The sequence below is a fragment of the Ascaphus truei genome, chromosome 2, assembly GCF_040206685.1.
Source record: "Ascaphus truei isolate aAscTru1 chromosome 2, aAscTru1.hap1, whole genome shotgun sequence".
NCBI lineage: Eukaryota > Metazoa > Chordata > Amphibia > Anura > Ascaphidae > Ascaphus > Ascaphus truei.
In genome coordinates, this window is record NC_134484.1 from 169,983,652 (window position 1) to 170,000,689 (window position 17,038).

The 17,038-nt window shown below is 36.3% G+C and overlaps 1 protein-coding gene across 1 annotated transcript in view; it reads left to right on the forward strand.

The window, feature by feature from the left end:
* ATP9B (ATPase phospholipid transporting 9B (putative)) overlaps window positions 1–17,038 on the forward strand; it is a 283,427-nt gene that overhangs the window by 177,492 nt on the left and 88,897 nt on the right. The window contains exons 12-13 of the mRNA XM_075588537.1: window positions 11,237–11,397; window positions 13,445–13,587. Coding sequence (XP_075444652.1) covers window positions 11,237–11,397; window positions 13,445–13,587 — 304 coding nt within the window. The remainder of the gene's footprint in view (window positions 1–11,236; window positions 11,398–13,444; window positions 13,588–17,038) is intronic.

A 17,038-nucleotide genomic window follows, 5' to 3' on the forward strand; every position in this document is an offset into this window, starting at 1 on the left:
ATTGCTAGTACTGTGTTTAAACATTATTTGGTCCCATAATATTTATTTCTTATAAAATGATTATTGAACTCATTATCAATCTGTATTGGTTATGCAAAGCTCCAAATAGTTTATTTTTAAGGTTTTTGTTTCATATCCACATTGGACGTGGTCAAGAGATTATATTATCTGTCATCTAAGATTCGCAATACATTGGAATAAGATACGACGTGAACAATACAGAATATAACTTTACAAATGTTGAATTGGCTGGGAGTATACACTAAAGCCATTGTTGTATTGCACTGTTGGGAGTAAAAGAATACTAATAACTATTTCATAGCTTGAAGATTCGAGACTGGATTAATTGTGCACGTCCTATGCCGAAGAGGTTAACAATAAACACGTCTGCCATGGATCACAGTGTTAATTTACGCCGAGAATGTTTCAGTATTCTGCTGAAACTTTGTCAGTTTTCATGTAACAGCACTTATTGTAAGCTCGCACTGCATGTATTATCTAAGCTTTTGTACATTACTTGAAAGAAGTGTCAAATGGAAGTTAGAGGAACTCCATGGGAAAATGGTATTATGAGATGAAACACTGGGGGGTCTGTTTCTTATGAGAACCATACACAGTGTTTTACCTTGTGCTAAATTAGTCCGTTTGAGGTCTTGAAGACTTTGCAACTCCTGTTTTTTTGTTGTGCAAATGATCTCACAGTAGCACAGAGCTCAAGCCTGGGCACCTAAACTTTGTAATGCTAGAAGAAAGTCTTCTCGATCCACTTTATATTTGTTTCCAGAAGCAGAAAGATGTAGTTGTTTAACCTCTTCCATGCCGCAAGGGCTTGCAATATATTCAGTGCGGCAAGCCCAACCAGGATAAAAGAGGTTAATCGGGTTTCTGTACTTACCCTTTATTGTTGAATAAACCATTACTTGTCTTGGGACCATTAGCTACTTAAAACTTGCTCCGTAAATTAAGAAGAGCTAAATGGATTTGTGATTGTTACCATTAGTGGCATTTTAGATTATACAAGCAATTATTGTCTTCATTATCTTTGAACATCCCGTTTACTAAACTATTGTAGTTATATTAGACATTGTGTAAAAAAAAAAAAAAAAAAAAAAAAAAAAAAAAAAAAAATTCCCTTGGAGATTATTATTTCCAGTGGAGTATTTAATTTAGCATTCGCAGCCCTGAGAAGCTAATCAAATATTATGACACATCGAAGGAAAGTATGCTCTAAACATCAGGGAGATTAGAATGAATGTCAAAAGAAAACCAAACCTCATTTTTTTGTTCTTATCATAGTGACTTCAGTGTGAGTAATTTTAGAACATAGTTAATTTACAAAAGGCTCAAGGGCTGTGCTATGGATATATAGAAATCATGGAATTTATTTTGAGTGGTACCAGCAAGAGGTGTTGTTGGACGTCAGTAAAACATCACAGGTACTCTCATACTAAAGTGAAATCTACATGTCTAAAAAGCAGAACTGTGTTTTATACATTACCAATCCATGATCGCCATATTTGTCCAGTGAAAATTGCAGTCTGCAAAAGAAATTCGCCTTCTCCTATACCAATATGGTTAAAATGTCACCCTACATAAAGATTTAGCACCTATGGTGGGCTGTTGCAGGTAACGTGTTAAGTAGCCAATATGTAGCTGAAACGCTCTCAATTCAAGATAATGATTATCCCTAGAGAATAGTTGAAAAAGTATTTGCTGCACTCTTAAAATGTAGCCTTAAGTGTATGGATGAAAGATTTATTGGCCTTGCATTGTTTGTAAACTAATCGCACAACATTTTTGTACTTGCTTTCCAAACGGTTACTGTCTTTGTCATGCACAGTCACCTGTCTGCATCCATTAGAAAGTTATTAAAGCTTTGAAGTACTGTATCTACATATGAATGTTCAGGGGACTACATTTAATGTTCCTATTCTGTAAGTGGCCTTTTTTCCCCTCAAAAGAAACTTTGTATTCATTTCTGACTGTTTTTGTCTCCACTTTTACAGTCTTTCACTACTATGATGCAGGGAAAAGTGTGAGGTAGTAGTTATGCATATTGCGAGACAGTGATTCTTTATTTTAATACAAAAAAAAGACCAACTCTAGAAAGCCAGATTAAATCATTCCTTTCACTTTTTAATGGGATTTGGATGAATAGAGTAAAATATGCACTTTGCATTCATTGATAGCATCTTTAGGTTGAGGTAATTGAGTCTTTTTTCCCTGACTGAATGAATAATGACTTCATCTGATCCTCAGCGAGGCCTGAAACGCCTTTGTCAACGCAAAAAGATCTGGGCTTTGAAACATGCTCTACTTCCCCGGCTTAATTTTTCTTCATTTTAATCCAAAAACCTATTTTTCTCAATAATTCAAGCATAAACTATGTAGTAGTTGAAGCAGCGGAAATTGCCAGATATTTGTCCTCGTTGAGCTGCTTTTTAAATGCAGCTGATAAATCAGCCACTGTGGTCCTGAACTGCTCCGTTCTCAAGGGAAGGGGCAGCCCGTACACAAGCAAGAGTGTTGGAATTTTTCAGAGCTATTTCAATATAATTCCTTTTGAAAATGTCCCTTTATCTACTGGAATGTTATGTTTTGCTGGTTTTGCAGGAAAAGTTTATGGAGATAAATAGGTCTCAATAACAGGGAAGCTCTTGTTGACATAATTTTCCCACACTTTACTCATGTCTTATAAACCAACCAGTGAATTTACATATTACGCCTACAGTACCACAATATGTGGCAATTGTTTATCATTCTATGTAGTGCAATGTTCCTGTAGCCATGTTGAAGAAGTATCGACGTGTTGCAGGCTGGCATAACTTTTCATGAACTATCAAGTTCTTCATAGATGTAAATACAGCTCAACCCTCTTATAACGCTGTGCTTGGGGTCCAAAGAATCGCATCTCGTTATAAGTGGATCGCGTTAGAAATAATGTACAATTGTATGCATTGTACAATAAAGTATTTAAGATACCAATAATCGTGTTGTAAAGTATTCATAAATACGAAAATTGGGAGCCACGCCTGCATCGCGTTATAAGCGGATTCGCGTTGTAGCGGATTGCGTTATAACGGGGTTGAGCTGTTGTCTATACAGATCTACAGTATGAAAAACTCACAGGTCTCTCTTGTGAGTTACACATGAAAAAAAATACCAGTACACGATTATATCTTATGAAAAAAATCTCTTGTTGGACTCTGAAAAGGTATCGCAGCATGAAAAGAATCCTGTACATTTAAAACAAATGTAAAATGTACAATTGAACAATTAAAAAAACAAAAACCTTGACATTTTAGTGAATGATGGATATTGCAAACTCTGTGCTGCCTGAGCGGTAAAAAGAAGAGCCTGGTATTCTGCATGTCAGTAACTTTACGTTCTATTACTTCTATCCACATTTGTTTTGTTTGATTCAGTTGTTTTGTCATATTTTGTCTTGTGTTTTGGGTGTGGGGGATATTTGTAATTTTGTTGTGGATGTGGGGCGTTAATGAACAGCTCTTCTCATCAAAAAGCCGGAACCATAAACCCAGTCACAGTACCAGAACAGGAGGAAAAAGCACAGTTCCACTTTACTCCTGCTATCAAAGCGGAGCCATTCGTTTCTATGTGATATTCACATGGGACATAGAACGCTATTTTAAAGCCGTAATCTCTCCATATTTTGAAGCTGAACTGTGTTATTCTCAGCTCCAGGGACACACAGTTTTCTACCAAAATCTTTACTTTTGAATTTGCCAAGAATAATAATAATAATTAAAATAAAAAAAAATAAAAATCTAAATGGCCAAATTATGTCATGTCTTTCTATTAGCCCACGGTGGATGGTCTGAACCGATGGCCATTCTGAATTTCTACAGAAATAGTGAGGTCCCCAGAGCTGGGAAGAGCACACTTCATCACCTGTTGAGGACACACCCAATCAAATTATTAAAAAAAAAAAAAAATGTGAGTGGTGGGGAATGTTGCTTTAACAGGGCAATATTTATTAAGTGATTATGAAAGTGTAGCATAGTTTCCTGTTGGGCCTAAATCTCTACTATTTATTGCCAGATTTGACTTTATTCAGATAGAGATTTTATAAACCTTAGTATGGGGTTTCTAAACCACCATGTTGGTCTGTAATGAAAGGATTTTACATTTATTTATTTATTTATACAAATGTTTTACCAAGAAGAGTTATCTCTCGTTTTCAAGTATGTCCTGGGCACAGAGTTATGATTAGCGCGGATTGCTGTTTTCTAGGGTGATTATTTTCTTTATACGATAAGCAATTGTATTGACAAGGGGTTTAAATATATATGTTTAAATATATACAAAAGCAGATGTCACTCGCAATAAAGGTTGAAAACTGGTGCTTGTCCCATATAACAATGAATACAAAAGGAGTTTCCTTACCAGGCAGACCAGGAGTCCAAGACCACGCAGCAAGAAACGAGACAGCACTCAGAGTAGATATCAAATAAAGATGTATTGAAAAAAAGGGCACATACAACCGATGTTTCGGTCCTTAAACAGTTTAAGGACCGAAACGTCGGTTGTATGTGCCCTTTTTTTCAATACATCTTTATTTGATATCTACTCTGAGTGCTGTCTCGTTTCTTGCTGCGTGGTCTTGGACTCCTGGTCTGCCTGGTAAGGAAACTCCTTTTGTATGTTTAAATATATATATATATATATATATATATATGTATATATATATGTGCCCATTTAACATCAGTGACCCTAACATGTATGATTTGGCTCCCATTTGTTACCGATAATGCCTATCCTTATCCAGACAAGAATATAGATGTGTAGATATGTGTTCCAATAGGATACACACCCACACATGCATACCCTGGTTTATGAGGGTTATTGACACCATAGAGAGGCTTCAATCAAATAAACAGCAATTTATTAGAACAGCAACAAAACATAACAATTACACGGTTGTACTAATTATATTTTCTTATAAGGTTTGTTCTTATAACGGGCCTAACAAAACAATACAAACAGTTCATCCTATCTAACAATACATTGATATATAAAACACAGATATACAGTTAGCTCCGGAAATAATTGGACACTGACACAATTTTCATAATTTTGGCTCGGTATGACACCACAATGGATTTGAAATGAAACAACCGAGATGCAATAGAAGTGCAGACTTTCAGCTTTAATTCAAGGGGTTGAACAAAAATATCGTATGAAACGTTTAGGAATTGCAACCATTTTCATACACAGTCCCCTTATTTCAGGGGCTCAAATGTAATTGAACAAATTAACTCAATCATAAATAAAATGTTCATTTTTAATACTTTGTCGAGAATCCTTTGCATGCAATGACTGCTTGAAGTCTGGAACGTATGGACATCACCAAACACTGGGTTTCCTCCTTTATGATGCTTTGCCAGGCCTTTACTGCAGCTGTCTTCAGTTGTTGTTTGTTCGTGGGTCTTTCTTCCTTAAGTTTGGTCTTCAGCAAGTGAAATGCATGCTTGATAGGGTTGAGATCAGGTGATTGACTCGGCCATTGCAGAATATTCCACTTCTTTGCCTTAAAAAACTCCTGGGTTGTTTTCCCAGTATGTTTTGGGTCATTGTCCATCTGTAAAGTGAAGCGCTATCCAATCAACTTCGCTGAATTTGGCTGAATCTGAGCAGACAATATATCCCTATACACTTCAGAATTCATCCGGCTGCTTCTGTCTTCTGTCACATCATCAATAAACACTAGTGACCCAGTGCCATTTTAAGCCATGCATACCAAACATAAACAAAAAAAAAGGTCACCATCCTCCAGAAAAGGAAGATAATCCATTGATACCAGAAAATGAATAGTGATCAGATAAGGTGGTTACATTTTTATCAATCGAATCCGTTAGCAGTATCATTTTTTTAATGCCAGAAAAGCTGTATGCATAATTACAGGAATATAGGGAAATATCTTCTTTCACTGATTAAAGCTACCTAAAATCATGGTTATATGACTCAAAGGAAAATAGATATTTGTAAGGTCGCAGGTTTAAAATAAAACCCTGTACCTATATTTTTATTTTGCTGAAGCCCCATAAACTATGCAAAAGATTGTCCGCCTCACTCTTAAACTTCTGACATTGAGAAGCGAAATTATTCGAAAATATACTCCTGTATAGAGGGGAAATGTAGACTGTGTTAGATCTTGAATTACAATTCTCTAAAGGAGGTGGCCAGTAAATTGCAGTTAGTTGGTTCATTTCACCTACCCACAAGAGTGATATTACAGTATTTAAAACACATCCCTCCTTCCAACTTTCAAGAAGTGAAGTAAATAAACTGTGTGCCCAAAACTTAGCCAAGGGATCAGTGATCAGCCAAGTGGAGAATGTCATGGACATAGTGAGAAGCAGAAAGGATTCCAAATGGTAGTCGGCTAATAATTTAGAGGACTTTCTCTTGAGAAAAGATATATACGGTAGTGTTTTAATTGTATAAAAAGGTTTAAATATTTTTAGCAGGGATGTGAAATATCTTTTCAATTGAAAGGAGAATAGAGAATGTGTCTAATAAGTCTAATTCTTTTTATCTTCCATAATATGAATGGTGCCCTCGTATCCCCAAAAGGGAAATAATGCTTCCCCTGAATAGGCAAATAAAGCGAGATGTTGAGAGGAGTCTTTAAAATACATCTACCTTTGACCCAAGCTTTAACAGACTACTGTAGCAAATAATGGTGTTTTATCCGCTGAGGTAGAGCGGTGGTTAAAGCGCAATATAAGGACGGATCATTTGGGAGGGAAATTGTGGTTCTAGAAAAGGATTTAAAAAAAAAAAACAATGTGTCAAAAATCGAGTTTTTAGAATAATACATAAGCAAAACCAGATTGAAATAATTACAAATTCAAGCCTTCCCCATCTTTTGACCCAGTCAGATCCTAAATTCCATTCCTCATGGAACAATCCACCAAAATTCTTGCTCACGCACTCATTATATCCCAACTGGACTACTGCAACCTGCTTTTAGTTTTAGGCCTATCCAACACTCTGCTGACTCATTTCTTTTACTTTCATCCTAAAACCACATATTTAGAGTCCTGCTGTTAATAGCCAAACACTTGCTATGAAACTCACACATGCTTGTGTCTTCACTCCTCTCCTCCCAGATTTCATACCATATAATTGTCATCGCACCCACATTGTACTGCGCTGTGTAAAATGTCGACACCATACATATAAAAGATAGTAAAAATAATAGGTTTCTTATTATTCCTAAAAAATGTTGAACAGATTTTATTAATAAAAGAAATACTGACTTACCTCAACATGAATGAAAGCATCTGAAATAAGTACGGTTTGGGTGAGAAACCATTTTAATAAGTGATGCAGTGCCCATACGAGAAAAAAGGTAACCTCACCCATTCTCACAACTCTTCAGCTATTCTATTAATTACTGGTTTATAATTAAGATAAAATTATTGAGATTTGACATGGTCAGTATTTAAAAATTCTTGATTTAATTAGAGGTAACTTATAAAAAAACATAGTAGCTTTGAGGAGGTCATCTTTTTCAGATGACCCCAACATTTTAGAAAGTTAACCTTATACCCAGAAAAAGAAATCCTTGATACCCTTCATAATAATTGGAATATAAACATGTCTAGAAACAAATAATAAAAGGTCATCTGCTTACAATGCCAACTGGAACAAATATTAACCACTTTTCTGGATAACAAAGTTTAGGGGCCAAAACTAGTGGTTTGATGGCCGTATCAAATAAAAGGGTGAATGAGGGCAACCCTGGCACGACCTCTATACAGAGGAGTGAGGGAAGTGGCTGGAACCAGTAATGTAGCTGATGGGCTATTATAAATAGTTTTAATTGCTTGAATATACGGACCTTGCTGACCAAAACTAGTAAGAGCCCTATTGCAATATTTATAATCCCAAACAACCATATCAACTTTTTTTTTTCACTAGTCCAGGCTAGTTGTACAAGCTGGGCATTTCTTAGCCAACGATTTAATCTCTACATTATTGGAGAAGAAGCACAATACTGCAGAAAGAATCCTGCAGATACTAAACACTGCATTCTGCCCTGTGACAAAGCCTGTTGGACCTGTGAGTATGATTTTAGGGAGATGTGGTTTTAGTCTTTCAGCTTCGAACTTTAATGAACATGGTATATTCAGGATTGTTCTGAATTTTTCCTTTTTTTTTTGTATTTTTTTAGAATTAAGTCAGTGATGGGATCCTGACTGTAGAGCTCAGAATAAACCTTAACCAAAATATTTGCAATATCAGAGGCGTTAGATGCCCTAACAAATTCAAAGTCTGAGACAGCGGTGATGAAGGAAATACAGTAGGGAGACCTGCTTTTGACAGAATTAGGAGATAAATTACCAGCCCAAGCTCCAAATCCTATGAAACCTGGCCCTGAGGAGACCATAATTTTGGGAATCTGTCTCGTTAAGGAGACGTTCCAACTGTTTTTTCTTAGAAGTATAAAAAAATAGATTGTGTGTGTTTAGTTCCCATTTTAATATAGTAAATGCCCTGAATAACTCTTGATTGAGTCGTACAAATCTGGAATATGCCTGTTTTTTTGCTGTTGTAGATCAGAGACTTTGGAGATCATTTCTTTCCTAATAACCGCTTTTGCAACATCCCAAAAAAAGGGCAGGCGAACCAATATGTTCCTGGTCAAGAAGTCATTTTTAACTAGAAAATGCTTTAAATATGTATGTGAATAGTGCATAATATAGAAGTACATTAATTGATCACTTTAAGGGTCATTTAGCCCAACTAATTTACTCTTTTCATTAATTGTTAAAAAAAAAAAAAATTACTTTTTCTTGGTACAGTACTTCTTAATCCTTTATGTTCTCTCATCCCAAGCACCCCCAAATCCCAATAACTCCTGCTGTATTTCCCCCACAACATCTACTGCTCCATTTGTAATGCAAAAAGAGGAACTTCCCCCACCAACCTCACACGTTGCTATAAATTCATTGGTATGATCTCAATTTTGATTTTGTGACAGTTGTACATATTGCCCTAATATTTGACTTGCAAGAGCTGTAACAGTAAAAGCTTTGGACATGCCCTTGTAGTCATAGATTTTTTTTTAGTCAACAGATATTTTGTAATAAATGTTTTTCAATTCCCCAAATCATTACCACGCTTGAAATTTCAGGACCAAGTATAGTATAGGTGTTGGCAGTGTATTTTCAAGTAAGCTCAAGAATAAGGGAAACGTTGCCATCTGCTATATTCAGATTCCAAAAATGTATAAACTTGATATGATAAAGAAATATATTTATCAGACCAGGGATGTAGTGCTTTGGGAATTCCTACAGATGTAGCAGCCGTTATTGCTACCGCTCGCGCGTTGATGTGGAGGACACACGATGCACCAACGGGAGCAGCCGCCATTGAAACAATAATGCACAATATTGCCTTAATCACTATGAGTTAATCATTTACTAGGTGCAATATTAAAATTGGGTCAGCTATGCGATAATTAGCTCAATGGATAAAATAAGTGTTCACGGCTAGAAATAGGAGTTTTACCGCTAGCGATGCAAACACCCTACAAATAAATACCTAACTAAAAACGTTAAATCTGTTTAGTAGCCCTATCGGCCAGCTAGACTTGGAAAACCCATGGCAAGCGGCTCACTGGATCTAATAAGGGTCTATAAAATACCAAATAATTGACTACCTATCCCCCTTGCATACAAAAGAGACTAGTAAGGCATTGCTTGGCAATGCTTTTCTAACCACTATAGTAAACAAGGCGCGTAACCTCTACCACTCTCCCCATGGGGGGCCTAACCACCCACCACAGTGAACCTACCCCAACACACCAAACCCTCCCTTTCCCCCTCATCTATAGGAAGGACTTGCAGCCTTATCAACGGGAGATGGCTAAAAGAGCAGTAGGTCATGCTACAAATGCAAAATGCACGCAGGTTTTAAAAAAAAAAATACATGAAAGCATTAATTGCAAAATATATGAAGTGAATGCTGGAGAAGCTATTGTACCTAGGTCCCCATTAGGAGCAGTATCAAAGAGGTGAATAAATAATAAAAAAAAACACCCCATCTACTGAGTGGTCTCTCATTATGTTCAGGTTAGTGGAGCCCCAGGAACTAATCTACAACATTAATCCTATGGGCAGAGGCATAATTATAAAATAAGCATTCCCACAAAGTAATCCAATAGTGATAAAAAAATAATATGATGTTCGCCTCTTGATGGCTGATAAGAGAAAAAAGAAGATGGGGGTGGGGGGGGGGGGGAGAGGGTAGACAAAGAAACAACTCAACAGACTCAAATGTGGCCGTATCCAGGTACTGGTACCATCCTCGAGAAATAAGGGTCCATCTTCAATCATTCTTAAAGCCACAGATTCTCAGTGATTTGAAGAGTTATCCCATCTGGCTACTGTAATTGCATGCAAAATAAAACTTTTCTTGATGTCCTTCTTTCCTTCATATCAGGAGCACCGTCCTCACTGTACTGACAACTCCGAGTTATGTGATGGGCTCAGTCTTACAGTATATAGGGTGTTGTTTTCTGTTAACGCATATTTTAGTTTAGTGAACCTAGGCCTATGTGCTGTAACATATTATGCTCCCTTTATCTGCAAAAAAAGCTGTAAATTGTGCAATTAAACTTGAGAAATTATAATGAGCCAAGAAGCCTTTCTTTTTAATATTTTTGATGGGATCTAAATGCCTATACTTGACTAAAGTGTTGTCTTTCAATGTAGTAACCGATGAAATTCTTGACAGAAGCTAATTATATCTATTATACTATTGGGTCTATAGGTGTGTGTGTGTATATATATATATATATATGTATATGTGTGTATGTATATATATATATATATATATATATGTGTGTGTGTACAGTATGTGTGTGTGTGTGTATATGTATATATATGTGTATATATATATATATATATATGTGTGTGTGTGTGTGTGTGTATATATGTATATATATATATATATGTGTGTGTGTGTGTGTGTGTGTGTGTGTATATATATATATATGTGTATGTATATATATATGTGTGTATGTATATATATATATATATATATATATATATATATATATATATATATATATATATATGTGTGTATGTATGTATGTGATGTAACATTTCGTTAATGTGTTTTGACAGAATTTAACGTGCAAATGTTTTGACCCCAAGTAACAAAACCATGTGTTTTTCTTCTCGTGTCATCCTTTGCTTAGGTGGGCATGTTGGACCTTGAGCTGAATCAGTTGACCAAAGCATTATTTTTGGCTCTTGTTGCACTCTCTATTGTCATGGTAACCTTGCAGGGATTTGTTGGCCCTTGGTATCGCTACCTGTTTCGGTTTCTCCTCCTTTTCTCCTACATCATCCCCATAAGGTAGGTGTTTGAACCAAAGAAAAACAGAGATGTCTAATTTCACTGAATGTTGCATTTTTTGAAATATATACTTGGCTCACATTGTGAAGAAAATTGATCTTATCAGGAAGCTGAGGGAGAAAGTGCCAACAAATCTGCTGATTCTTGAAGGAAGAAAGCAATACTGTTGTATTTTTTGTGTAATGTTCATCTTACTGGTCTAATCAGGATATCTAATCCTTTTGATAGCATGAATGCATTTATAAGGACATGCTACCATTGTAAGGTATGGTTAAAATAAAGCAATATGTGTATATTAATTTCATCGATGGAACCATATCTATATAAATTATATTTAAAATAATTTCACCCTCTGGCATCCATTTTTCTAACTACTGAATTACTTAACTGTATATCCCCCAGTTCCAGAGAAAACTGATATTACTTTAAACACTGCAATAAGTACCTTACCTGCTATGGCCTGCTAGCTGGAAATCCTGGTGAATCAAAGTGACCATGAGCTTTCTGTAAAGTCACTGCAAATTACAGTATTAGCCCTGTAGAATGATGTTACTTTATTAGAAGAGACAAAAGTCTACGAAGTCATTCAGGAAACTTGGGTTGCAGGGATTGGAAACTCTAGATTTGGAAATGGTTTCTTCTCGGGCAGCACTGTAGCTTTAGCTGCAAGACTGGTGGTCAATATTTACTTGGCAGTCCTCTACCACGAGACACCTTCTGGTGCTGGAAGATACCATACAACCTATTGACTTGAATGCGCAGAAGACGGCTTTGTGAATATGGGCCTCTGTATCTTCTCTCAGCCTCATCAAGCCTAAACAATCATTTGAGTTCTATTCCTTTATTTATATTTTCTTATTATTTTCCTTTTTTGGATATGATACTTGGGTATCTCTGCCAGGCAAGATGTGCAACTGTCAAATGCAACATATATTGTTGTTAACTATGCAGTAGTATTAATGATAATGGAGATTACTTAGGGATCAGGTTTCTAAGTGTGATGTAATTGGAAGCTGATATAGACCCTCCCGGCCTACATTATATCAAGGTTGGCCTCCCTGGGATTTCCTGACAGGCTATTATTTTGATGACACCATGAACAACAGTTACTTTCCAAGTATATTACATACCTAAATGAGTGAATTCAGAATGTGAAGACAAACGATTGTTTGATACATTTTTATCCATTAATGTGCCTAATTCTTGAAAATGTGTGAATTTGAACCAAGATTAAAATCAGTGCAATACTGAGCATATTTGGCACATTTGCTATTTAGGTGCACCCATCTATTAGAGATGTTCTCCTAATTCTAAACAACATTTATCAAATATGGTTGAAAGTTAAAAAAACAACAAACAAAAAAACACCCCATAATCCTTTGCATGTTGGTTTGGACTGCAATTTAGTAGCCAGTATCATCCAGTTATTATTTTTAACCAAGTTACAAAATAACCATCCAACTTACATTTACTGAAACCAAGAATTAAAGACTGTTTCTGCTGGTAATTAGAATTGATCAGTGTTTGTAGTGATACGAATACCATAGTCTGTAAATATACTGGTATTCTTACTGTCCTTAAAACATTTTTAGAATTCCATATGCAACAGAAAACAATTACACAAAACAAGTTATGATACGCAAGGCTTTTCTGTAAAAGTTGTGTAAAACGGCAGGCATAAGCTTATAAGGATCCATGTTCAAAGGATAAGAAGCAATAAGTGACACACTGGGAGTGCTCATTTGTATGTCATTTCCCAGAATCCCTGACTGCAGTGGAAGCATTGTATGTTGAGTGATTATGGGAAAAGGCAGGGTTGTGGACCAGTCTGAGACATGTGAATGTCCTGATAAGTGGTATTTTTATAGGTTATATTTCATAATGGGGAGCACAGTAAGAAAGTAAGCACACATACTCTGTATATTGGAAAGTAAATCAGAGACATATATTTATATGCATACTTTTCAAAAGGGTTTTAAAGTTGGTCTGTTTTATACAATCAGAACACCCTTAAATATCAATGAAATGACTAATAATTTATACTCAGTTTACGAGTGAACCTGGACATGGGTAAAGCTGCATATGGGTGGATGATCATGAGAGATGAGAACATTCCGGGAACAGTGGTACGGACCAGCACCATTCCAGAGGAGTTGGGACGTTTGGTGTATTTACTTACAGATAAAACAGGTAACTAATACCTACATATGTATTTCTTATAAGTTTTGTGAGTAATTGTCTTTTTTTTTGTTGAGCAGAAGGGAAGTGGTTACATTTTTGATAATGATACACATTTGTTTTCGAAAACATACAGTAACAGTATTACAGCAGTATTAAAGTACATTAGTATTACTTATTTGAAGGTTCCTGTGCAATTTTACTGCATGAGTGTAGATAATACATTATTCACATACAGAATTATTCAGCTACAGTAGCAATTCAACAAACTCAGTAGTTTGTATTTACCTTGTCCCAAACTGGAGGTTCCCTGATGCATGACCTGTCTGCCAATGTTAACCTTACAACCCCATCAATATTACATTATCTTCTGAACCTTTGGTCTTCTAAAGACTGATTCCCAATTTCGTACAACTGTACATCAGGATATAGCATCCCAACTACGCCAGGTGTACATTTTTTTTTTAAGTTATATATTTCTGGCAAGTGTTGATTTCAGCTTTAACATTTAAATATTTGATTGCGTCTGTACTACTTTTCATCAAATTTGGTAGTTGCCACCACAATTCACCAAAAGAAATAATATATATTACTGGAAAAACATGAAAAATGTATTTTACCTTTCATGTTTTTAATAAAGATTTTCAAGCTGTCGTTTTTTAATTTTAATTTGTCCCCATTTAATATGTGCATCAATACAATCTGAACACTGACAAGTGATTTTGCTAAGCTGCAGATCGATTCGTTCTCCTGTAATCGATTTCTTGCTCGGGTTATTTAATTCAGTTCTTGCGCAGCACTGTGGGCAATGCAGTCCTGGAATATGATTGACTAGGCAGTTACTGGATACAATTGGTGCACTGCTAGAGGGAGGGCGGGGCTCAAGAGCCAGAGCCTTTCAGAAGGGGAAGGGGGCTGTCACCTTGGAAATGCTTCCTACATTAGAAACATTAAAAATGTCTTTAAAACATTTTTTTTAAATGCTACAAGTGTTTTCTCATAGTACAGACCTGATTTATTTAAAAAAAACACACGTAGGATATTGCTTGAACTGCTGCTTAAACCTTTTATATGAAAGCACACAAACAATATGTAAAATCATTTTGAATGTTACATACATTTAAAATGGCAAATCCATCTTGTTACAGCAAACAAAGGTAGGCAAAATATATTTTGAGAGCTTGTTTCTTCCACTTTTAACTTTAGAATAAAACTTTGCAACATATATCAAACTATGCAACTGATATCATGTTGTGCACATTTCCTGCTCTTTTCTTCTGTTACCCAAACATTGTTTTCTTAATCTCTAGTTTAAACTCATACAGGCTTCTGGGGTGGATTGCTGCTTTAAAGTAAATCTAAAATAAATATGCCCCAAAAAATAACCTTGATCGGCGCGGTCTGCTGCTTTAACCCTTTGAGTGTGTTATGTTGTAGCCATCACATCATGGGGTCTGGCACTCTTAGGGGCCCCATGATGTAGCCACTACAGTTTCATGGGGAGATGGTGTTCTGTGTTCTTATGGAGCACAGAGTGCCACCTGTCCAGAGCAGGAGTGAAAGAGGAGGGGGGACGCCCTTCTCTTCCCTTCGCGGCATCACTGATCACTCCGAAGAGCGGTCACGTGATCGCGATGTGCCGGATGGGCTGCGGTACTCTGATCCCGCAGGCCCCTCAGGCACACAAATGGTTCCTGACATTTATTTTCTGGAAATTGTTGGTTGCGAGTTACGTTGACAATTGACAATGCCGATTTTAGTGTTTTCATAAAATAATGGCCAAGGGAATTTTCTTCTCAGTTCTAAGCAATGGATATGAAAACAAGAAACTCCCCGTTTTTCTCTTCAGTTCCCTTAAGGCAGAGATGCGCATCGTTAATATGCCTGCATATGTGTTTCGTCCCTACTTTGCTCTAGTGACCTACAGTGCATCGCAAAACAAATACTATATGCTGCATCCTGCCCCATCAGGAAAAAGGATTTATTACACACGCACGCAGACACACACACACAGACACACACACACACACACACACACACACACACACACACACACACACACACACACACACACACACACACTGAAAAGTCTGAAACATGGGCTACGTTTTTTCAAAGTACTAAGACCATTAAATATACTTTTTTTCCTGTTCAAATAAAGAAAGAGAAAACTGAATATCCATTAAAGAAAAATCCAGGCCTCAGCCAAAATGATTAAGAATTAGTTGTTGAGTCTAAGGAGCATTACATTACTAAAATAATTGCAAGGTAGTCCTTTGTATGATTGTAAATTGGGATTGTGCTCCATCAATAAGCTTTTTGACATGAAGCGTCCATCACAGCGGTTCTCTCATTTGCCACCGCAGAATGGAAAATGAAGTATCCCAATAATTGCATTATAGTTTCCTTATTGTGGGACAAGAAAGCAACGTGGTATAATTAGGTTTGATTGGAGTGCATGTTTCCGGTAAGATCTGAAATTAATGATGTTGCTATAGTGACACATCTGCGGCCAGCAGTGCGTGAGACTTAAAGTAATTCATTCGACAAGAGAAGACATCTGTTAACTGCAAGGATGCGGAGCATATTGACACTGACCAGAAATACTAGACGTTATGTGATAAATGAACAAATGATGCTGAAACAGGAGGACAGATAATTTGTACTTAATCTGCTGGGAGAACTTTAATCTTCTCACTGGTTGCATTTGATAATACCATTGTTTAAAGCACAATGCGGTAGAGAATTCATACATTTTAATACGTAACTCCGAGGGCTGCCTATTAAAGCAAACATGAGTTCTTTTGTTAACCACTTATGTTGAACAAATTCATTAACGGTAACACATGTAATAAAGTTTCTTATTGTGAAACCAGTGTCTTAAACCATCTAAGCGACAAAACTAAAATTGGTCAGAATATTGTGTATTGTTAATGAGAATAAATCACGTTGATGTGGAGAACACACGTTTCTGGACCTGCAGGGTAACACATGAACCCGCCCTGCATACTTTTCATTGCAGGAAAAATTACAGATCACTCAATAGAGATGGGGGGAAGAGCAATTTGTGTTTTACCTACTCGGTGCCAGAGAAGCCATGAAATATATGCAAAGCCACGTGCTTTTCGGCTTTAAAAAGGTTCATATTTAATAATCTGCTGCAAGCATTCTGCTGCAGAATGCTGCATGGGGCAGTCCTTGTACTGTATAATGGTTTACTTAGGCATAAGGTGGCATTTTAATGCCTTAATTGAGATTGGTTGTGTCATTTCATTTATTATACTACTACTGAAATTCTTAACACATCCGGGCAGAACACATACATAAAGAAATAGAATTTGTAGGGACTTCTCCTATTAGAATATACGACTAGTTTAGCACTTTAAAATTACATTATTACTTTAAACATACAGTCCCAGGGGGAACAAATTAAACCATTAGAAGTGACATGTTTCAAGATGCA